Here is a 24161-nt window from a genome sequence, read left to right as displayed (position 1 = left end):
TACAAACGTAAACTACCTATTCACAGGTTTTTCGTTGTCAATGTTCATGTTTCTGCTAATAAATGTAAAGAAAAAACCTCAATACAAGAAGGATTTCACATCCTCCCTCCTGATCAAAGAACCTTCATGTCTTTTGATTTAACGTTATAAGCAGCACGGTGCTCAATGAGCGAATTACAGAAAACAAGTGTCCGTCCACAGGAGTTTTACAACCGTTATAAAGCTCTGCTGATCGTCCCTCTTTGACTCCTCAGCAGCTCACACTCACTGACTGTCCTCAGATCAGAGGACAATGGCCGGGTGAGAGTTACTGCTACCACCGCTCAAGAGCTCAGTGTGTGTGTGTGCATCCGCCTCGTTTCTCACGGCCCTTAAGAAGAAAAGAGGCCTTGTCTGCCTCCATTAGTGACCTGAGCTGCAGCAGCAGCAGCAACGATCAGCCCGGCCGACTGGAAGACAGCGCTGGTTAGACAGCAGATACATCCAGGAGCTGGGAGGGTGGGGGAGAGAGACAATAACGTATACACAAATAAGGTGATGTACAAGTATGATAAGGTTATAAGGTGTCAACTGTTTCAATCTGTCATCACGACCATGTCTTTGTTCCTGTCTTTGGATGTACGTATGGTAAATGGCCACAGTAGCTGACACAAAACTGTAATTTTACCTTGCAGAACACGGGGGGTTGCTGGTCTACCGCTGCCTCGATCGGTTAGTTTGTTTGTGTTATCGTTTGACTTTGGTTAGTTTGGATTCATCAAAGCCACACAATAGCACAAACAAACCAACTGATGGAGGCAGCGTTAGACCAGCATCCTCTGTGTTCTGTGAGGTAAAATCACAGGTTTTTTAAACGGAGTCTGGTGGCTTTGGCGAGAGCACAGATGGATACAATGGCTTCAGTTCCCCGTCGGAAAGGGCTGTCTGACGGCAAGGTAAAGCGGTGAAAATATTCTACAAATAGCGTATATTTAAACCGATATTGATGTTTTTAGGTGGGTTTTTCTTTTATGTGTCCAAAATCCGTTTCGCTCCCGGCCCCGTCCACAGCAGTACATTACTTTGCCTCCGTACAGTAACTCCTGTCTGCTTCTCCAAACTGGGGGCGTGCCGACCGTCCTCTACTGTAGGTAATGCACTGACTATGGACGAGTACCTCATACAACCCCACTTCAAAACACCCAAACTATCCCTTTAATCTGTTGTACTGAAGGTTTCATGTCCATCCAAGCAGTAGAAAAGCTGGGGGAAAAAGAATTGGACGTTTACTTCTGGAAACAGGGGCGTCCAAAATAGTGTCTCCCACTCTATTGCTTTACACCAATTAGCTTTTAAAGCGTTCCACCGTGTTTTAAAGACATTCAGGAAGATGTTTAACCTGCATCAATCCAGTTGATGGCAATGCACCTGTGCACGGATCAATAACAAAAGAGAGCAGTTGAGATCCCAGAAGGCTGAAATGAAAAGAAAATGAAGGTGATAGTCCAGGATAGAGAGATAGATTGAAAGAAAAGGTCATAAAAGAATGGATGGAAAAGAAAAAAACTTCAGTGTGAAAAGCTAAAAAGCCACCACCTACCAAACATGAACAGGAGTAATATTATATTACTTTATTTATCTTTTGTACAATGTAATTACAATACAAATATGTAGGTTTAAATACAAAAATTCTGTAAATAAAGATTACAAATAAATCCCACTGGTTTGCTTTGTTACCATCACTAAACTATGGTTTTACAATCAAGTTTATGAGGTCATTTAGTTTGCTTTAACGCGGAACACAATTAACCTACATTTATAATTTTGGAGGGCTAAAATATACTTTGAATGAAATAAAAGCATCGGTTTTATGAGTGAACCAGTCTGGTCTTGTAGAGAGAGGAGGGCAGAGAGAGGAATTTGTGTTTGGTGAGGGATGAAATATTGATTCGTCCTAAAACAAAGGACAAAAACCCTGGGAGGATGGTATAAATTAATAAATTGAAGTTCTCAGAGACGGCAGACGGGTGGGCTGCCACAGGAAGAGACCTAATAAGCTAATTAAACTGTGGGGAGTTAATGAGCAGGAAACCTAATCAGTGGAGGTCCACATCCATACAATTCAATTCCCCAGGAACATAACCGGAGCGTCTCTGGTCAGATTACAGTTTTTATATAACATACAGGACCCACCTGTTTGCTACACGTCACGTTGGAGAAGCCCTTCTTTAAAGAACGTTTCTGCTTCCTAATGTTGCATCAAGTTAAAACACAGAAAGCTGCAATTATATAATAAGCAAACGTCTTTTTAAAATATGATCCAAAGTGTTGATTGTGAGGTTTTTAGGAGCCGAGGAACATGATGCTGAAATGGATGTTTTTGACACAAAAACATGTAAAAACAGCAGACAGTGCTCGAGTTTGGGGGCGACGTGATGAATATGTCTTTGTTCTCTCTATTTTTTTTTCATATCTTATCTCCTTTTCCTTTCTTCAGACTTCCTCCATCTCTTTTGCTTTAAAGGTATGACTCCATTCTCTCCTTCAGTCTCTCACATACTGGTTCCTTTTTTTCCTCTAGCGAACTATTCTTCTTTTTCTGCTCTTCCTGTTTATCTCTCAATCAAATTCTGCATCCAACATATATCTTTTATTTCTCTCAGTTCTTTCATTTGCCACGCCTCCTTTTATGTCTCTCATGTTCCTCTTCTCTTTTAACCTCCATTCATCAATCCAGCCCTGTCTCCTGTAAATAAAGTTCCTATACAACTAAAGAGCATTATCAATTATGTTTGGAAAGAATCGTAATACGTTTGTCTTTGACGTATCACAAATACGTTTGTAAGTCCGTGGACGGCCGCAGCAAGTGACGTAGTACGAGCCAAAACGAGCAGGTGGCGCAGTATATCGAGCGACCGTTAATGAAAGTGGAATAACAGGGAATGAGAATGTGAGGTCACTGACAGCAAGTTGGCCATTTTTGGAGGATAAAGGGTGAGACTGCCATCCGCTGGCTGTTTAGTGTCAAAAGATAACATCAAACACTGCACAGCGAATAAGACTCAAAAGCTGAATTGTAGTATATAAAGTACACAAAGGTAGACTAATGTTATGGGTTAAATTTTGCAAGATACCGGTAGATTAAATATGAAGTCTAAGCCGTCATTTTCTTAGTATTCAGTTAGCATAACATTAGATAGCTCATCTTTGTCCAGATGATTGAGTAGTTGGCATTTGGCTTGTAGATCTTAATGTCATATATCTACTTGTTTGTAAACTGGACTATCGGCCTCTAAAGATTATCATATTCTGAACTGCTGACGGGTGTTCACTAACGCCAAAACACAACAACGTTAACCACGTGTTTAAAACTGTTTAAAACCGCGACAGTAATCCAGGAGAAAATATGTTTCCCTTGAAACGTAATTGATAATGCAGTTTAGTTGTATGAGAACGTAATTTTGTTGGAGACAGGGTTGATCAATCCCATATTCTGTAATGAGTGCAGTACTACTGCATACAGTATACAGTAGAGCAGGTGAATACACAATCATACCGTGCGTGATGAGGCTATACCCTGTTTGTGTGTTCGAACACGTTAAAGGATGATGAATGCTGGAATGTAGTGCATCGTTTTTTTTAACCAGTTCCACAGTGTTGTTTCGTGTTTCCACTGAGTTGTTAAAGTCCAACGGGTTTGTCTGGAGAAGATGTTGTGCTGTATTGTCCAGAGTGTCTGTGTGCTGGATATCCTGAAGTGGTCTCTCATGTCCCAGTAAAACCTTGAGGGTTGGCGTTAGCAATAGAAATGGACCGCAGAGTCAAAGTGACGCCATATTTGACTCCTCAGCAGCAGAGCGAATATACGTGAGGGCTAACGGGTGGAAGAAACATGCCGCTATGTACACTTACTGTCTCACATGTCGCGCTACACACTGCTGCACTGTCAGCTCGGGCTATTTGGTTCCTGTTAGTTTCCCACAATGCTTTTCCTCTGATACCTGTCGTTTCCCTCCTCATTACGGTTCAACAAAAATAAATATAGGGGATAAAAAACAACTTTAAAAATTTGATTTTTAAGTATATATAACTTGTTAAAATAAAAATGAAGTACAATAAATAAAATAATTTGGCCATAAATCTCTACTATTAGTCAGTAAGTCCTTTTGGGTCGGTAGAGTCGGGTCTTACATCATTGGCTCGTCCTTTCTGGGATCCAAACTTTTGCTGTGCTTGGCTTGGATCAGCATCGGTCTGATCATCACTCAACGAAATCACTTCTCTGCTTCTCTTGTGATGACGCCATATCCGCTAACTTCTCCACCAGAAAAACAAAACATCTCATGGGTTTGGAATGCATCTGAGTGGAGTCCCTTTTTAAAGAAAGAAACCACTGAGCTGTGTCCCCCGCTCCACCATGTCCACAGGGGGGCACATACAGTACATCCAGGGACTTGCAGCAAGTAAAGTAAAGCCAGAGTGGAGAAGTGAAAGCAGGGAAGAAGAGGTGGGTAGCGGGTGGAGTGGAAAGATTCAGTCCATCAAGTCTAGTGAGCTCGAGACCTGATCCTCCAATGGCAGCCCAGCAATCTGCCTACTTCCTCCTAAGCTCTCACGGGAGTGTAAAGAAAGCAATTAAGATCATTATAACTCCTATGAGAGCTTTTAGCATGTTGCTGGGCCGCCACAGGTCGGATGCGAGGCTAACTTTAAGGACCTGCATCCTGTTCTAAGCCCGCCTTTCTCGGGCTTTAACTCCAGGGCGAGAGCTACAGCTTTGGGAGGCCAACTCCGGCTTAAAGCTCAATTTCAAAAGTCTTTTGAAGATTGTTGGAGAACGGGTTGGCTGCTGCAGCTGGCGTCTTATTCCCCGGCTGCTGAGGAGCTGGTTTGGCCTCCAGCGCCGCCCACTTGGCCTCAAATCGATCGTCTTCTTGGAAGTCGCCGGCTGCCGGCGCTGTCAACTGGCTGCCCTCTGGCGGCCAGCTGCTACTGCCAACACCGCTGTTGGAGGTCCCATTCTGGAGGGCCATCGTGGCGCTGCTGTGCGGTGGGAGGCCGTTAATGGCGTTTGATAATGCCGGAAGGGGAGAGAATGGCGGCGTGGAAAATCCTCCGGGGTGCCCGACTGCACTAGGTACTCCTGGGTAAGAGTGGTGCTGCCCGGCTGGTCCAAGCACCCCCACTTTGGGTCCTCCTATAACCGAGCCCATGGCTCCGCCTGCACCAGATGAACCTGTGGCGGTGCAGAAGACGTTAGCCACCATTTGCGATGGTGTGATGCCTACGACGGGCACGCTGGCGTTGGGATATGTCATACTGCTGGCCAGGCCGGGCATGTAGGTCTGCATGGGCACGAATGCCGGTTGGACAGGCTGGCTGGCGAACATTCCCACAGGAGCAGGGGCGGTGTCAAAAGCCAAGGGGAAGGGTTGCATGGTGCTAGGAAGGGAGCCCGGGGGTCCAGGGAGGGAGGCCTGGATCATGGAGGCCCCGGACATACTCGGACCGGACATGGTGGGAATGGACATGGAAGGTAGAGACATAGGGGGGCCTGACACCGGAGGGCCTGGTATTAGGGGAACTGATGATATTGACATGGGCGGGAGGGGCATCTGCGCCTGACCTGAGAGAGCACAGGGGCCCGAGAGGAGAGGTTTGGACATGGTGACGAGGGACAGAGGGACAGCGGACACTGGGGCAGCTGATATGACTGCCTGACTGGACATGGATGGCGGTCCAGGGATGCAGGGGATGGCGGGGCCTGGGGGAGGGGTCTGCTGAGCCATGACAGCCTTGGAGACCTCCTCCAGCCATCTCTCGGCCTCGGAGGGCGTGCGCCTGTGTCCACAGTGCATGTGCATCTGCATCGCCACGGAGACCGGCGGAGGAGAGTGGAGTGCCGCTTCCGGCTGCACCCAGGAAGGATTACCTAGAGGGATAAAGTTAAAGATTTAGAGTATGCACTATAAAAACTTAAGGTCCTTTAAAAACGGACCTTAAGTGGGCAGCCGCAGAAGATCGTTGTTTGGGTGATCCTGTTAAATCAATCTTAAATAAAAACCATAATAGCTAGACCATTCATTCTCTCTACAGCGGAAAGCTAAGGCTTCTGTCTTTCGCATAAATTTAGGTAGTTTTCTTTAGGTAGTACAATGTAGGCACTGGGATACCATTTGTATTGCAGAGTTCAAAAGGTTAAAAAAGATTGATCCGATGCAGTCGTTCTTACCATGCATTGGTCCAGGTGGTGGAGGCAGAGCAGGTACAGTGCAGGTTGGAGGTCCATTTGCAGACAAAGACGGGTTGCAGTAGAGCTCCTCTGAGGGATTGGTAAAGGAGTTGTTGATCTGGCTGCACAGGGCGTTGATACTACAGTCTTCCTCATCTGGCAACCCCATATCCATATCTGGTACTAGCAAGAAGGGGACACACAGAGGGGAGGCGAGGTGGGAAAAGAGAGAAAGACGAGATGAGATGAGGAAAATAATGAAAAGAAGAGGAATGGGAGATGAAGAGGACAGGAAAATGAAAAAAGGGAGAAAAATATTTATTCATTTGTGAAACGGAGCCAGTTAGCTTCAAAAGCACAGAAACTGGAGCTGCTATTGACCTAAAAAGCATCAAAAACACAAACATGGCATTGTGCTAATCCGGACCTTCTTACTATACAACTATATGTAGCGTTATATTCTCTGTACATTTCAGCCTGTGTGTGTCTTGTGCTTTGGGACGACTCAGACAGAGGTGAATTTACCTCATCCATGTTTTTTAAACCAACTGTAACTGATCCGACCAGTGAGGGATTAGACGTCATAATGTTCCTGTCTGACTTTGGTTTGGACTACAGCTTTAAACCTCTCCTGCACAGACCGCAGATATAAATAGATATAATATCTAATTCCCTGTTCCTTGTCCCCTGGTCCCTCCCTTCACAACGAAGGCATCAGAGACGGAGGAATTTTGGTTTCTTCCTTCTTTTCTCCATCCTTCCTGTTTTTGCTGCCCCCATCCAGGCTCTACAACACTCGACAAAGAGGAGTCTGATGATGACATTTATGACATTGTGGTTTTATAACATGTAGAGGAAAGAATGTATAGAGGAGTGGGATTAAAGTGAAGTAGATTGTGGGTCAAACCCTAAACTTTTACAAGCCCACTCTCTTAATACATGTATATCTCTCTCATCTGTGGGCATTGTGCAGCTACAGGCCTTGAATTATACTGGAGGGAGCAGAGGGCGCTGGAGGCATGGGTAAGGTCTCCCATTAAAGGTTTCTCTGTGATCCTCCTCTTTCCCTGTTCTTGTTAATGTCCCGCAGAGTTCAGAAGCACTCTAAGCACGTCACATGTGTGTCTATACGGCTACATTCACATTACAAGGCTTAAAACACAATTCAGATTTTTTTGCCCAGATCTGATCTTTCTGCCTCGACTGTTCACATCCTCACAAACGCCTCACACGCAACCAATAACGTCACACACATTGCCATACGACAACCCATTGTTCTGAAAATACACACTGGAGTTGTTGGGAGTCCAGTCACTGCCAGACTCCATTAACATATTGCTCAATTTAACAGATCTGGGTTCCCTGTTACACAGATGTTACTCCTAAATCATAACGTATGACTTCATATGACTCCGCTATATCGTGACAGTAGTTCATGAAACAGGTAACCTGAAAAAAAATCATGTGCCTCTGTGTCCTCCGGTGCTCCTAACAGCATCTGCAAGATTTCACAGACCGGAGGAAAACAAGCAGTAAGAGCTGATCTGAGGTCCGCTGTGCAGCTGCTGTCTATGAGAGCCGGCTGTCAATCACTCGCGAACTCCGACCAAACGGTCAAACTAGGCAGCGCTGATCAAATATGAATCAATATTATGTTACGTTAATGCCCATTTCTTGCCTCTAATGTTTTCAGGATCATCTTGTAGTGCACGGTTTAGCTGTAAAATGAGAAAGTTTGTGACGCCGCCAACATTGTGAAATCTGGTGAAGGAACGCCAAGCTCTGGTCACATGACCGGAGCACAGCCAATAGCAACGCTCTCTCAATGAAATGACCTGTGATTGGTCAAAGTCTCCCGTCACAGACTAGATTTTCTAAAGCCTGAAAACAGAGCCATGAGGAGGTGCAGAAGTCTAGTTATCTCTCAGAACACTTGAATTACAATATGCTGAAAGGTTATTATGGAATTTTTGCCCAATGATGCCCAAAATATACTGCCTACTGCCACTTTAACTAAGTTAAATGAACTAAAGTAAGAGGAGTAATGTTACTGTTTGACATTCTGAAACACCTCCAGTCAGCAAGTCCACGCAATTTTTTATAACATATGACTTCATTAAATCAGAGTTCTGCTTTGTGAAACATGATGAATTCATGAGAAGAAGTGAGTGAATTCTGAAACATCTGTTTGATAAGTTAATTTACATTTTAAATGACTGACGAGGCCAATAAAATCTTCAGCTGTTGCCTACTGTCAGAGGAAAACCTTCGAGCTCACCGGTAAACATCTACTCCTTCTAAAAGATCATTTATGATTTATTACGACTCATAAACAGACACTAACTCATTTGTCGAACATGATTTAACTAAAGTGTGCCACATTTATTTATTTGTAATGTGAACGTAGCCTAAGTGTATGTGTGTATAAGTGTGTGAGTGTGTTTGTCTCGATGCAGTTGCAGGTTAAGGGCTGCCAGAGGGCTTTCTGAAGGCTAACCAGGACAGCTGATTGACCGCACAAATCAATACACACATTGTTCAGAGAGTCACAAGGGAGCAGGGAGGCTGTGTGCATCCGTGTGTGTGTGTGTCTGTGTGTGTGTGTGTGTGTGTGTGTGTGTAGAGGTAGAGAGACAGCATATAGGATTCAAACTGCATCAAATTTACCACCACCGGATGTATACACACACTTACCATCCCGGGAGAATAAGAGACGGAAATGAAAGTGAATATGAGTGAGCGAGGGAGTTGAATGTTGTGGTTTAGTATTCCAGTCAGAGGAGTACCCCAGTCAACTCTCTCATCCCTCCTAATGACTATAATCAGCTGCTGAGCGATCTGATCCTGTGGCACCACACTGAGTGGGTGTGTCTATGTGTATGTGTGTGTGTGTGTGTGTGTGCATACCTGTGAGGGGTAAGTCAGTTATTATTAATTGTCCTTAGTAAAAAAGAGCTCACACAGGCAACGCTGGCGCTGATAGCAATAATAACAGCACTTCACATAACTGCTTCTTATCTTGTCTTGTATTCAACGGAGCGTCGGGATTAAAGTGAAGAACATTGTCTGCATGAAGACATGAATAAAAACACATCTGACATGAGCTGAAGGTTTATTCTGTAATATGTTTGCTCAGACCTTTTTCAGATTGAGGTCAGTGATGCCAAATGGAAAATGTAATAATGTCTCCGATCTACAAACAACCATGACGCCAGCGGAATAGAGAGTCCCACATGTGTACTCTCTGTTTGTGTGCAGAGGCAGCAGCAAATGTTCCTTGACGTCTTTGAAATGCCAAATAACAATTTGGGGATTTGAGTTTGCAAATATCCTTGTTGTCATGTGTTGTTGTTTTTTTGCATTTGCATTTGCCAGGGAGAGATCCCATCTGATTTCACTGAGTACCGGAGAGGCATTTTGACACCAAGTGTAAATTAAATGTGGATCAATCACCTCTAGAAACAAAGCCAGTGTTAATGAATGTTAGTTGATGTCATGGCTTATTATTAGTCTTTTGCGTCTGCCAGTTAATATCATCAACCTCCCATATTTAGGTTCCTCTCTGATTGCAGCTAGTAAAAGTGCTTTCATTTATTTTAGACAAGGCTGTCAAAGTAAATGCGCTAATGCGTTAATGTAATTTCATTTTCACACCACTAATTTCTTTAACGCATTAACTTGTGATTTTTAGGTTGTAGCAGGCTCAGAGTGAAGATACAGGCATCATCTAAAACTAGAAAAACCTAAGGAATCCATCGGTACCAACCATGTCATACTAGCTTGTCGCGAAGGAGGTTAAATAACGCTCCAAACTTACGCAAAATTTTGGCGAGGAAAAACTGGCATGGCCATTTTCAAAGGGGTCCCTTGACCTCTGACCTCAAGATATGTGAATGAAAATGGGTTCTATAGGTACCCACGAGTCTCCCCTTTACAGACATGCCCACTTTATGATAATCACATGCAGTTTGGGGCAAGTCATAGTCAAGTCAGCACACTGACACACTGACAGCTGTTGTTACCTGTTGGGCTGCAGTTTGCCATGTTATGATTTGAGCATATTTTGTATGCTAAATGCAGTACCTGTGATGGTTTCTGGATAATATCTGTCATTGTTTTGTGTTGTTAATTGATTTCCAGTAATAAATATATACATACATTTACATAAAGCAGCATGCTTGTCCACTCCCATGTTGATAAGAGTATTAAATACTTGACAAATCTCCCTTTAAGGTACATTTTGAACAGATTCCTACAGTCCCTCCTAACCCCAGCTCTTTTGAAAACCAGCTGAATCTAAAGTAAGTAAACTAAGTCGCAGCAGCAAAAGTTTGGGACCTTCTGACCCTAGTAAACAGAAGTTGCTAGGGTCAGCAGGTCAGCAGGTCAGCAGGTCAGCAGGTCCTGTCACCAGCAGTTATGAGTATAACTTTCTCAACTCACCAGGGTTCTTGTCCTGGAAGTCAGTCTTGCGTTGCAGTGTGGATGGCAGGTCGTTGAGGCGGAGTGACAGCTGCCTCTTGAAGGGGGAGTTCTTCTGGCTGAGGGCCGGGAATCCCCGGAACGAGCCCTGACGCACCAGCTGCTCGATGGGAGCGTGGCGGCGAGGAATGGCGTGAGGCCCGCCAGGCTCTGGCCGCTCCATGGGGGACGCCGCACCCTCGGGTGGGGAGGCAGAGCCAGGTGGGAGGGCTGGGATGGCAGAAGGTTGGTCTGGAGGAGGAAGTGCGCTCATGGTCATATCTATTCAAATGCTCAGTATGTGATTGACTTAACATGTTGACATTTCCCACTCTATGAGCAGTACTTGAAATGCCCTCCTACCTTTCTTCTTGTCCTGCATCTTGTCATCTCGGTCGCTGCTGCTGCTCTGCTGGCAGGCAGGGTTGGAGCGGAAGGAGCCCTCACGCACAAATGAGGTGCGACTGGCGTCAAAGGAAGCCGTCACGCCGCACTCCTTCTCCCTGCGCTGCTTCCTCTCCAGACAGGCGGCGAAGGCACAGCCAACTGCATGGCTCAGTCTCTCCCCCTGGTGGAGCAAAAAACACACATCACAGGTCACATCTACACTTGACCTGGATTGATCTTTTTCAACAAAATCAGAATTAGCTTTTACACACTTTAACAGTCTTCATTGTCAGCTGTCTTAACTGTGACATTGCTTTTTTTAATGTTTATGTGCATCAAGTGTGATTGTTGTTCAAGTTAACCTTCAAATCAAGCTCATACATCACATTAAATACAGCCGTCACCGTGAAGGTCGGATTAGGGCGCAATTATCAGCCTCAAATCTCTTCTGTTGTCAAACGTCAACATGAGTTCATGCTCCGTGGCTCTGATTAATTCCTGCCTGCCTTTTGTAATTTATTCCTACTTTCCCCCCACCTCTCCCTCCTACCGTCACTCCTTCTCTCTTTACAGACAGCCATGACTGCAATGGGAGAGACAGATGAGCAGATAGAGATATGGAGAGTGCGGTGGAAATAGAGACAGACAGAGATGGACAGATAACTCCACAGGCTTCTGTCTAATCCCCTCTCCTAATCCCGCAGGTCTGTGCTGCGCTCTCTTCTGTCCACATGAATAATCCAACTCACAGTCTAAGCTGATGAAACCGCCATGGGATTGAAACCACAACGCACCACGGCGGCATTGTTTCTATTGCAGTTGTCTTCAAAGTACAACCTCCTCATCCCAAGGTCAGTCAAATGAAAACACGAGGGGTTAGAAATCACGGTAACTCCAACGGATAAACACAACTGTGCTTGAACGATCGGTGCTACAGAACGGGTTGATGTGGCTGAATGATAAAACCTAAAAGTAAACACTTTATAATCATAGAAATGTCACAAAATCCTCACATTTTAGAAGCGTAAACAAGAAAATACTGAGATTTTCATAAATCATAAATTGACAATTAGTGTTGATTATTTTTTTTAATCAACTTATCATTTCGGCCTGATCTGAAACAAACCCACAATTTTAGGTAACTAAAACTACAGCCTTGAAAGAGTGCCTCACTCAATACTATGTGTGTAGATAATGACAGTAATTTAAAAAAATATATATAATCTTAATTTTTCATTCAGTAGTTCTGTTTTGAGTAGCCTTAGCCTTTGCTCTGCGTTCATGAGAGCTCTTCCCGAGGCAAAGTGCAGTGCAGGTAATATGTCATCAAAAAGTGTGCAAGGAACGCCATTGACTGTTTCTGGGCAACAACAACAGTTGTAGCTGTTCTCATTGGTTGCGCTTTGAAAGGTCAGCTGTAACCCAGGTCAAAGTTGCCATAATTTGAAGTTTGACGCAGCACTCGGTAGCGCTTCTGCCTAATCGCATGGCCCAGCTCTCCCCATAGGAAAACAATGGCAAAGCCAGCAGCGCGATTTCACCGCTGATCATGTGTGGGCGGCTGTAAACGAACACCGTTACCCATAATACCTGCTGTAGACCAGGGGTCTCCAACAAGTAGCTCACAAGCTTAAAGGTTCAAAGAATATGTATACACATTTGATGACACAAAGTCACTTTTTAATCCTGTTTAAACGCTGAATTGATTTAGAAGAAAATCCCTGAGGGGCAGATGGGAGGTTAACTCACCGAGTCTTTGAGAGCCATGAAGCAGTGGCACATCCACCGTCTGGTAGTACCGTCTCGGCAGATGTAGGAGAAGGCCTTGTCATAGTTACGATCGGGGGCGCAGAATGAAACCTTCTCTATGGTCTGGTCCACAATGAGGTCCTGAGAGAGAGAAACAGAGACAGAGAGGTCAGAGAGAATCCGATTTGACAGCAAAGTCAATCGAATTGTTCCAGCAGGTAGATTGCATCAAATCACATCCGACATGGTTTAGTATATTGCTTCAGTGCTGAGCGTACCAGCATGTAGACTGATCCAATACTTGACACACTGCTTTCGACCTCAGCTAACCCCATGAAACCCCTCTCACTCTGACCTATTCACACATCCAGAAAGAAAGTGACTACAGACTAATGACACTGAACCCTCTTTTCATCTCCGGGATGTTTCCACCACTTGCCCTTCCTCCTATAAAAGGGTTATTCAGCCTGTGTCAGTGTCTATAGTCACTACAGAGGAAACTGAAAGGGGGCCCTTCTCTTTCTCTGTGTACATTAAGGGGCCCCCGGCTCACCTCTTTGACTCACCGAAAAACAGAAAGAGAAGGAAAACAAGGAGGCGAGAGGGAGAAGAAAGGGAGGAGAGGCGAAGAGGGTTCACACACTCATCCACGCACTTCCTCCCTCTCCTCCAGTGTCGCCGAAAACAAAGAGAGGGGAGGATGAGGAGAGAGGAAGAGGGAGGACGAGGACGGGAAAGGAGGAGAAAAGAAGGAGAAAGACAGTCCATTCATTGTGGGCCAATTAGTGAATGAAGGAGGATGCTGGTACCGAGGTGAAAGGCTGAGCAGAGAGCGTCTTGGTACAGAAAGTTGCTCTGTGTTCCTAGAAACACGTATTACTGTATGTATGATTCTGTTTGCTCGTTTGAGGTGTATTTTTTGACGCAAAGTGCAAGAAGAAAGTGTGTGTTTCTGGGTAAAGATGACTCAGCTCTTGTCCCTTTACATCACTGACAGGAAGAATACCACGCAGCAGCAGCAGCAGCAGCATGTGACTCAGAGTGACTCCGTCTATGCAGACAAATCTCTGCCTTCAACACAAAAAAGACTTCACCGTTTCTTTCTTTTGATGCATTATGAAGGTCATGCGGAACTGTGCCTCTATTGTGCATTCACACATACATACAGTACATTCACTGGTGGTGGGAAAGTGTCTGAATAGCCGCGTGGGCGTTATTAGGTGATGACAAAAGGTGATGAAGAGGCGAGAAAGAAAGAAGGACTGTAAGGGTTATCGCTGCTGGGTTTCTAATCTAATCTTAATATGTTAAACCTGTTCACAGCTAGTCACCAGCTGTGTCTGTCTGTCGTTTGGTGCCGTACGGTGGGTTTAGAAGAGCTCTTTTGCTGAAAACAACGGGGTGCATTTGGACATTATGCTGATGAGAGCAGTGAGAATGAATCAAAACAGTAGAGTTGCTGAACATAAAACCAAATCAAAGAGATAAAAGACGTTAAAGCCCAGAGGGAGCGAGCCAAAACTTTTTTGGCAGTCATTTAAACACAGTTTTTGTGGTATAAAGAGAATCTGATGATGCTGAAGACATTCATGGCACGTTATAGTGAATGTCTTGCTGACACCTGCCTCCTAAATTTGTATAAGCACGTCACCGCGGCACTGAATCAAAACAAGACCGGCCAGGCAAGCCGGAATACTAGCATCAGTTTGTCACGTTCACGATTAAAATGACCGAGCCAATTAGATTTAAACAAAAACGAGGATCAGTCCAAATTGTGACTTTAATTTGTAAATTTAAACTTGTTAGAACTCAATAAGGATCTTTATTACTACGGAGTATTAGGGCCATATTGAGGGAAAAAAATCTGAGATTTAGAGAATAAAATTGTAATTTTTACGAGAAAAGAAGTTGTAATATTAGAAAAACATATTACCAGCAACCAACAAAAGGAGGACAACGCAGTTTCTTGCAAAATCTATTTAAGGTCCTGATACTGATGATAATGTGGTGCTGATGTGCCAAAAGATTAAGTATTTCCTTATTTGTGAAACCTAAACTTAAGTATAAATTCACAAGATGCTCCACGTTCCTCATTTTCACACAGGCGGCATGCTGCTGTACTTCCCCTCTAAAATAACACATTCAACTTATGACTTTATTCTCGTAATAATACAGCTTTTTTTCTCGGAAAATTACGAGAATAAAATCTTTTTTTCCAGCGTCTGAAGTCCGCCTTGCTGAGAAAAACTGCAGCTCTCTGTGGATTTGTCATTATGAGTGATACTTTTCACATTACACAGTTATTTCATCTATTGTTTATGTAAAAATATGAATCATAGCAGCTTTAACCTTGATACACTGAATAGACCCTTTTATAACCAACGTCATCAAAAATATGCGCACATACGTTGGCAACAGAAGTGGTGTTTTGCCTAAGCCATCCAGACGAGTTGGCAAGCTTTAAACATTGAATTACAGCTGTTACCAGCATCAAAACGTCTGGTTGTTGTTGCGAGTTTGGTTGTCAGAATCGATATTCCAAGTCATTGTTGGTTTGGGAATTTAAAATATAATATATTGTCAGCCTTATCCTTTAATATGTATAGATGATACACATCACTGAGGGGAAGAAAGGAGGGAGATTAAAGTGGGGGGATGTGACAGGAGGAGTGGGAGAGGTGGGGTCATGTGTGTGGCCTCGAAACATAAAAAGAGGCTGCTCCATTGGTCTCGCTCTCTCCTCTTTTCTCGGCTGCTCTTTATTCTGCTCGGCTTTCAATAGAGCTGCACTCACTCTGCAGGAGTGTATGTGTGTGTGTGTTTACTTGATATCCCCCACCCCCCATGAAGCACCTTCAGCCATGAGTCACATATGTCTCACACACACACACACACACGCCCAAACTAGCCTGGGAGCATCAAGATAGTAGATGCATGGTAGATCCTTCTGTTGTCAGCCTTAAGGTGGTGTCATCAAACTGGGACAGAATGAGACTTTTGTGGGTCTCTGTGTGTTAAAGGTGCAGTGTGTAGGATATGGCAGCATCTAGCGGTGAGGTTGCAGATTAATACTGATACTTCTTGTATATTTGATACTTGATACTTCTTCTTGGAGAACTACAGTGGCCGACGCGAAAAGATAAAAACGCGAACGACCCTATCTAGAGCCAGTGTCTAGTTTGTCTGTTCTGGGCTACTGTAGAAACTGGGGCTGTCAAAGTTAATATTTGTTTCTGCGCTACTAATTTCTTTAACGCATTAACGCAACTTGCGATTTTCAGGTTGTAGCGGGCTCGGTTTGAAAGCTAGTGTGAAGATACTATCATCATATGAAACTAGAAAACCTAAGAAATCAATCAGTACCAACCATGTCACACTAGGGGGAAAAAGGCTAAATAAAGCTGACTTTTGGCGAGGAAAAACTGACATGGCCATTTTCAAAGCCGTCACTTGACCTATGACCTTCAGATATGTGAATGAAAATGGGTTCTATGGGTACCCACGAGTCTCCCCTTTACAGACATGCCCACTTTATGATAATCACATGCAGTTTGGGGCAAGTCATAGTCAAGTCAGCACACTGACACATTGACAGCTGTTGTTGCCTGTTGCATAAATGCAGTACCTGTGAGGGTTTCTGGACAATATCTGTCATTGTTTTGTGTTGTTAATTGATTTCCAATAATAAATATACACATACATTTGCATAAAGCAGCATATTTGTCCACTCCCATGTTGATAAGAGTATTAAATACTTGACAAATCTCACTTTAAGGTACATTTTGAACAGATAAAAACAGTGTGATTATTTTGTTATTAATTATGATTAATCATGGACAATCATGCAATTAATCGCGATTAAATATTTTAATCGATTGACAGACAGTAGAAATATAGGTGCCGCCTCCCTGAAGAGGACTCGCTCCATATGTAGATATAAACAGCAAATTCAAAGGTAACAAAAACACAACTATTCTTATTTTCAGGTGATTATACACAAAAGAAAACATACTTATTAGCTAATAGGTCCCCCTAAATGTTACACTGTTCCTTTAACTGAATATGAGAATATAAAAGAAAGAAGATGCTGCAAAGATGGATGTTTGTTTTGCTATCTTGCTATCGTCAGAGACTGAGATTCAAGCCATAGATAGATAGAATACCTGTGTGGAGTTTATTGTACATGACTGTAGGACACACACTTCCCTCCTTGTCCTTGTTGCCGGGTGAGTAATGAGGTAGATAGAAAGAGAAGACAGAGGGGATGATGGTACAAGGAGACGGACCACAACACACACACAAAAAAAATGTGTTGCCTTACCTTAGTTTTGTCATCCACCACCCTGAGTCCATCTGCTGAAACCCACAATACTGCCTTCACTGTCTTTTTCCCGCTCTGGAAAGACAGAAAAGTAGCAGAGTACATCATTTATAACTCAAGAGGCAAGTTGCATAGTAAATGTATTTTGCCAGATGTTCCTATATTCTTGCAGAGGTGCGATCAACAAGCAACTAGCATGTAAAAACCCCTTTTACTACTACTCATGGTTATGTAAAGTGATCATTACATCCTCACAGCGGATGAGGTAGTGGTGGGTTAAGACCGGAGAGGCGGGCAGAGGTAAAAACTGTGCCAGCTGGCACTAAGAATCATTTCTCCAGAGGAGGGCACCAGGCAGAGCTAATAACACACACAGCAATGGCCGGGCTAAAAATACACGGGCTAAAAAAGCTCCATGTGAGTGTGTGTGTCCATGTGCACATGAGTCTGCATACGAGTGTGTGTGAGTGAGTAAGGGAAACAGAGAGCCAGAGCACTGCAGGAAATGGCTTTGAAACCCACAGCGAAGCGACAAGGAGCCCCGATTTTTGCATAATCCTATTGAGAGCAAAACAGCGGGAGTGAGAGTAGAGGTGAAGAAACTGAGGAGGGGAAAAAGCTAAATTAGGAGGTGGAGCGGGGGAAATCAAAAGAAAGAGATAACTTTGGTAGAAAGTTTTCAGTGTGAACAACTGTGGAGAGGCGCTAAAGAAAGATGCTGATATAGATGGAAGATGGAAAAGAAAACAGAGATGATCCAGCGCGGAGAATCAAAAGAGAAAATGAAAGGAAACGGTGGTGAGAGGAGAGGGAGACGAGAATAAATGCATGAAACGTTTCTCCTGTATGCATTAAACTGTCTGTGATTCAGTTAACTCTCTGAGCAAAGCGGTGCTTTTTGTTAGATAAAGTTACATTTGTGGAATCAGGTTTAGGATGAATGTACACCGAATACGCTGATCGGCAGTTTTGTCAGGCAGCCTGATTTTTAAATTAAAGTTTAATTCCAGCCTCATCAAAAAAGCGAAAGCCGAGCTCACAGATGTGAAGACACACACTCCTGTTTTCTTCTCTGTCGAATGTGTGTGTGTGTCTGTCTGACACCGGCCGGTCTGTGTCACTCTGTTCACACGCTCCCTGTCCGAACCAGCTTCCCAGGAGGGCGAACTGTGTGTGTGTGTGTTTGTGTGTGTTTGTCAGTGTCATAGAAATAGATTTAGAAGTAGAACAGACATTCCCATTCAAACGTAGCAGGATGGTCAGAGCTACAACTAAAGCTGGGCATACACTGTACGATTTTAGAAATGTTGTGTAATTCCTACTCCTACTGTACGAGTAGATCGTGTGCGATGTAAAGCCAAAGCTCACGATTTATGCGTCATGACCTGAGTGCTCACACTGTACATATAAAAACACGTCTGCGGCCCATTCAGGCTGTTGACAGCTGTCAATAAAGATTGGTTTAAAAGCTCCGAGGCAGGTAAAGTTTGTTTGCTGGCAGAGGACTGTACGGGTCACAATGCTTGCTGCTGAAACGTCTAAACAAAAGAGGCAGCGGCATTTATGGACTCGCAGGTGGCGAGGAAGACGTGGACAGTATGGCTTGTCCATTTTGCAGAGAGAATAGGAGGTAAGATAGCTACGTTTTACTATATCTATTGTACATTGTTATCTTGATAGCTGCGCTCTGATTACTAAATAAATAAAAGTAGAAAAAAGGCACTGACGTTGCGGAATCGGCTCGTGGCTCTGCTTCAACTGCGCGAGAACCTGTGGTCGGCCGCCCAAAATTTCTGATATGTCAGAAATTCATCCGACACTGTACACTGTACAATGTACACTGCGCAGCAAATGACGCTCCACGAAGCTGAAATTCAGTCTGACTCTATGAGTCGTGTGGCACAAAATTCGAGCCAGAAACGGGCTAAAATCGTACAGTGTATGCTCAGCTTAAACCAACTTGCGTCAAGTCGTGGACTCATTGAGAAGGTTTTACAGTAACGACTACAACCAGCAGTGGAGTAGTAACGTTACGAAGCATAGAGAGCAAGAGTAAATTAGTCAAATTTAACAGCTTGATGCTTCATCCACACACTCTCGTCACATCTGCTATCACCAGATGAGTGACAACTTTGCTCCACTGATTACGGAAAATGAGCCGAACAGCGGGCTGGTGGCCAGCGGCAGCGCGGGGTCTAAACGGTCCTTCCGCCAGCTGTCTCCGGGAGCTGCGTCGGTTCTCTTTCTGGCGAGCTGCGACCACACACTTTACGGCCCCACTGACGTGTGTTCTGTTGACACCATTTACTAGTCAAATTACCACAGTAAACAGTTCAATAACCATTCTACCATGATTTTATTTCTATGGTCAGAGTGCCTTTGCATGTGTTTATGTTCTCATTTTCTGCTCTCTTGGGCGTAGTGGGGTCAGACAGATAGAAAGACTGATGAGCAGACAGCCAGATATGGAATAAGACCCACCAGGGAGGGCGATGAGGGAGATGAAAGTGGTAAAGAAGAGAAAATAACAAGAAGAGAAGGTGCAGTATTGAACGTGTGTGTGTTTGTGTGTGTGTGCTCCTTTGGTCGATACTTTATTGCATGAGCTTTGCGCAACTGGGTCTGTAATGAGCTCCAGTGAAGATCCTTGGGGTGAGTATTTGTAACTGCCTCAACACAACAAAATGAACCTCCAGTGCTGCAGCAGGGGAGGTGTGTGAGTGTGTGTGTGTCTCCATTTGTGTGGTGGGATACTTACAACTTTTAGCTTCTTCACCGCTTCCTCGCATACGTGCATCCCTCTCGACTCCTCCACCTCCACCAACCCCAGGTACTGCACAGAGAAGAGAGAGGAGACATATTAAAAAACCACAAAGATGCTGTTATGAAGTTTCACTGTATTTTCATGGTGGAGTAATACTCATCATACTCATACTTCATCTAACCTTCATGCTGATGAAGCAGACTGAGCTGAACTGAAACTATGTCAAAACAAAAGAAAAGAGACAAAGTGACATAAAAGCCTCATTAGTCCCCATCAGTATTTCTCTGAGAGCTATAAAATTGACAGCTATTAAGCACCCATACTGGATTTACAGCCGCATGTTGCTAATAAAAAGGACAGGAAAGAGAAAGGGACTCTAATAATTTATAGCCTCACATCCCCTTTTTGTTGTCTCTCCAGTGTTCTGCTCTGTGGTGTACGAAGAGCCCCACAGGGACACAATTAAAGCTCCCCACAGCTCCAGTCTGAAGCCAGGTGGTGAAGCAAGAGGAAGACACGTTTTTAAGAGCTCTGAGTTTTGGGGATATTGGTCCCTGAACTAAAATACCTGTTGTAAACAATATGTGAACAAGTGCGGCAGAACACGAATAGTCACGAATAGACAGCGGGGAGTATAAAACAAACCAGAATTAATGACAGAGAGCTTGTGAGGATGATCAACATGCTCAAATCGCAAAAGCAATGGGTGGAAAATGTTCAGATTGCATGATTAGCAATTAAGATCTAGCGATATGGTCAGCTGTTACTGTGTGTTTCTGACTGTTAAATAAATATTGCATGAATATCACTATGATCAAGGCTTTTTGATCAGTTCAACGTATCCTCATACAGCAGTTCTTATGATATCTTACTAAAAGTTACTCCTCATTTTTGTGCATTTTCCTATAAATGTCCAGCAACACGTGTCAATATCCGCTCCTAACATGCATACAATCTTTACAAAATAAACTTCCGCCTTCACAGGAAACAACTTAGGTTTAGGAAAAGATCAACTTGATTAGGATTAGGCAACAAAACTACTTGGTTAGGTTTAGAAAAACATCATGGTTTGGGAAGTGGAAGTGGTGTTACTTTAGTATGGAAGTAACGTTACTCACACGGGGTATGAACAGCGGTCTCCTGGGTGAAAGTCTGATGTTTTTTGACCCACTCATCCACCCCAACCTCCTCCCTACGCAGCATTTGTTGCTTTTCATACTTCCTGGTTCACAATAACGTGGATTAGATTCGGATTAATTTCGTGGGGTATATATATATGAATTACAATGCATTACTTTTCATAGTTATAGCTATGAACGGTGTATGAGAACAGCCTCATCAGTTTGACGTCTTGGTGACAGCTGATAGAGGTTAAGACTGATGGTTTTCACTTATAATTTTTCAGAGAAACATGGCTGTGAATAATACTTATAAACTTCTGTACTGACACAGGCTGTTGAGTGAAGTTTTGCCTGTATACACTGCAGTCATCTAGTATGAGTTTTTGCTCTAAAGTAGACATCTACAGTATATCTAGTGTCATATATGCTAACGTCACGAATATAACATCCAGAATAACAGGACTTCTATATGCTCTTAAAACAGCAGGAATCTCTCATCACCTGCAAGAGCTAACTTGCAGCTGCTGTTTCTCACTTGTATTTCAAGTGTCAATGTTTGCTATGTAAGAGTTTATTCTGCTAAAACTTTTTTTGTGCAATTGAGGAAGTTTTATAAAATTTTGCAGTTTCCATACAGCTTTAGTAGCTTTTACAAAATGTGCATAAAAATATGTGAATTGAAACACGGCTAGTGAAACATACAAATTCAAGTTGGTAAATGGAGAAACCCGTCTGAGGCCCACTACTTTCTATATCCAGAGGAAGCGGAGGTGTGAAGTGCGAGCTAGAGAGACAGTGAACATGTAATATCGGTGTCTGTTTGCTTCAAACTTTCCAGCAGGACATTTTCCCCGAACTTTCCAAACTTTCTAAAAGTCAACTTTTCTCTTAGTATTGAACTCAAGAACTCTGTTTTCTTTCCTCTGGTACAGTTCAGCAGCTCTCGGAGAGGCATTAATTGTGCATGACTCGTGAATACATTTGGAGAGGAGGCAGAGATGAACGGGGGGAACGAGGAGGAAAGAAAAGCTACAATAAAGAGACTGAGAGGTTTTTTAGTGCTACCATCCCTCGCTGTAAAGCTCTAAGCTCCACTTGGCTGCCCATCTCATCGCGGAGTCTGCGGAGCATTACCATCAGGACCATTTTCCATTAGCTCGCCACTCACGCTGCCTTTTCTTACACTCTTCTCTTCCTTTTTTTTTTATCTCTCTCTGCTTCTGGTTTCTCTATTCAGTCTGCAGCCTCTCTTATCCAGCTCTCTCTCGCTCTCTCATTTCATATCTCGCCATGTCTCCCGGTCCCCTCCGTGCGCCATCATCCCTCACCCTGTCATTTCCTGTGGTGTCCCTAATCTACAACATCACCTCCATGTCATTCCTCCCTCTCTGTCCTCCATCTCTTACCGTCATTGTCTCTTCAGCCCTTCAACAAATCATTTCGGCTCTCAGCGATAGTCGTTCAGCACACACTCAGACTGAGACAGGTTATCAGTAAATTGGGCCATCAATAACGCTTCTTATTTGCACTTATTGCATCTGAGAGCTAAGAGTCTGTGCTTTGCTAAAGGCACTTTAATTACCACACAGTTTCTATACCCATTTAAACCCATTAAAAGCTTCAAAATCAAATCAATTGTCTTGTGTTTTTAAAGGAACAGCTCAACATTTTGAAAAATACGCGTATTGGCCGAGTGTAAGATGAGACGATTGATACCTAGCTAGTTTATTGTCTCTTGAATCCAACAAACAGAGCATCCAGTGCATCGTTAAGCGTCCTTAAACAGGATGCACTGACATGAGTTGTGATAAACGTACTGTGTTCTAGGCTGCCCTCAACTCAGGACACTTTCATTTGCCCTCTTGCGTTGCCCTCTGACTTATTTAGCCGAGGATCATGTCACTATATACGTAGAGTAAAGTTACTCCTCACCTAAAATAGGAGATTACATTCATGACCTCGTGACATTTTGACACTTATGTTCAGTCAAACCTATATACACCTTTTCATAACATAATGTTATTACCATTTTTATGCTGACAACTCTTCATGATGCAGATTTATAGTGTTTATCATGGTTATGTCAGACGTATGCTGTGGGTTTATAGTAAATGATTCCCTACTGGGGAAGAAACACATTAAAATATGTTTTGTTTAGGGCTGCCCCCTCTTAGCCGATTAGTCTACTAATCGGTTGTTTTGGTCTTAGTTGACTAAGATTTCTTTCGTCACTTTCGTTATTTTTCATGCTGAATGACTTAGTTCTAAGAACCTTATGAGCACATCCCTGGTAAACACAAGTTTAAAGTTTAAAGTGGTGCTTTTGTGAGATTATTTGTGGAGAAACTCGGTTTCACAGATCTGTCGATTAAATCAACTAATCGTTTAATCGACAAAATCGTATGAGTGTTAGTCGACTTAGAGTTTCTTTGTTCGAGGACAGCCCTAGTAATGTTATACTGTTGCAAGAATGGACCAGTGCTGTGGTGGTTTTGGATACTCACCCGAACAGGGAAGTTACATTTGCCCTTACGTACAGCCTCCTCGTCAGCCTGCCACTGATGCGGTCTGCTGGCCTCTGGCACGTAGGTGGGCTTCTTCCTCCTCAGGCTCTGACGAAGCTTGTTCATCTCCGGGGTCACGTGCTCCCTGGTACTGTGGACACAGGAAGGGTTGGTTTAGTGGCGTAGCACAGCCTAGAGGGCCTCTTTTCCTGAATCTAACTAAATAATTTTGTTGCCTAAATCTAACCAAGACTGTATATCATACGAACTGTTGTATGACGATACGTTGATCACAACCAACTGACTCCCTTTAACGCACACAAACAAACAGCATTCATTTACTCTCCATTTAACAATAATGCTCATTAAAGGCTAATTAAATGCAACAAACAACTATAATTTAAAGAAATGCCGCTTGAGAGCTTTGAACAGAAACTGTAGTCCTATGTCTCATACCGGATTATGAGTGAAGTGGGATGGATTTCATTGATTAGCTCAAGCTCATTATGCAGTAATCGTCCCTAACAAGGCAGTCAGTGCATTAGCGTCATGAACACTTCCCGCCATGATGCTCCATTGATTCTCCATTCAGACACATGCTGTACAAATCACACAGGTAGACTGTTAGCGCTAATGATCACAA

The 24161-nt window shown here is 43.5% G+C and overlaps 1 protein-coding gene across 5 annotated transcripts in view; it reads right to left on the bottom strand.

The window, feature by feature from the left end:
* Window positions 1-1595: 1595 nt before the first annotated feature.
* Window positions 1596-24161, bottom strand: part of numbl (NUMB like endocytic adaptor protein) — a 73839-nt gene continuing 51273 nt past the window's right edge. For 4 of the 5 annotated variants that reach the window (XM_074641328.1, XM_074641326.1, XM_074641327.1 and 1 more), the window contains 8 exons: window positions 23519-23669; window positions 19888-19962; window positions 17130-17204; window positions 12809-12949; window positions 11036-11240; window positions 10655-10924; window positions 6212-6394; window positions 1596-5911 (listed from right to left, as the gene is read on the bottom strand). In XM_074641328.1, the coding sequence (XP_074497429.1) occupies window positions 4776-5911; window positions 6212-6394; window positions 10655-10924; window positions 11036-11240; window positions 12809-12949; window positions 17130-17204; window positions 19888-19962; window positions 23519-23644 (2211 nt within the window). In that variant the 5' untranslated portion in view covers window positions 23645-23669 and the 3' untranslated portion in view covers window positions 1596-4775. The remainder of the gene's footprint in view (window positions 5912-6211; window positions 6395-10654; window positions 10925-11035; window positions 11241-12808; window positions 12950-17129; window positions 17205-19887; window positions 19963-23518; window positions 23670-24161) is intronic. The other variant, XM_074641325.1, reaches the window with a different exon arrangement.

This window comes from Sebastes fasciatus, chromosome 7, assembly GCF_043250625.1.
Source record: "Sebastes fasciatus isolate fSebFas1 chromosome 7, fSebFas1.pri, whole genome shotgun sequence".
NCBI lineage: Eukaryota > Metazoa > Chordata > Actinopteri > Perciformes > Sebastidae > Sebastes > Sebastes fasciatus.
The sequence above is the reverse complement of the archived record's forward strand: the minus strand, read 5'-3'. Positions and strand labels throughout refer to the sequence as shown.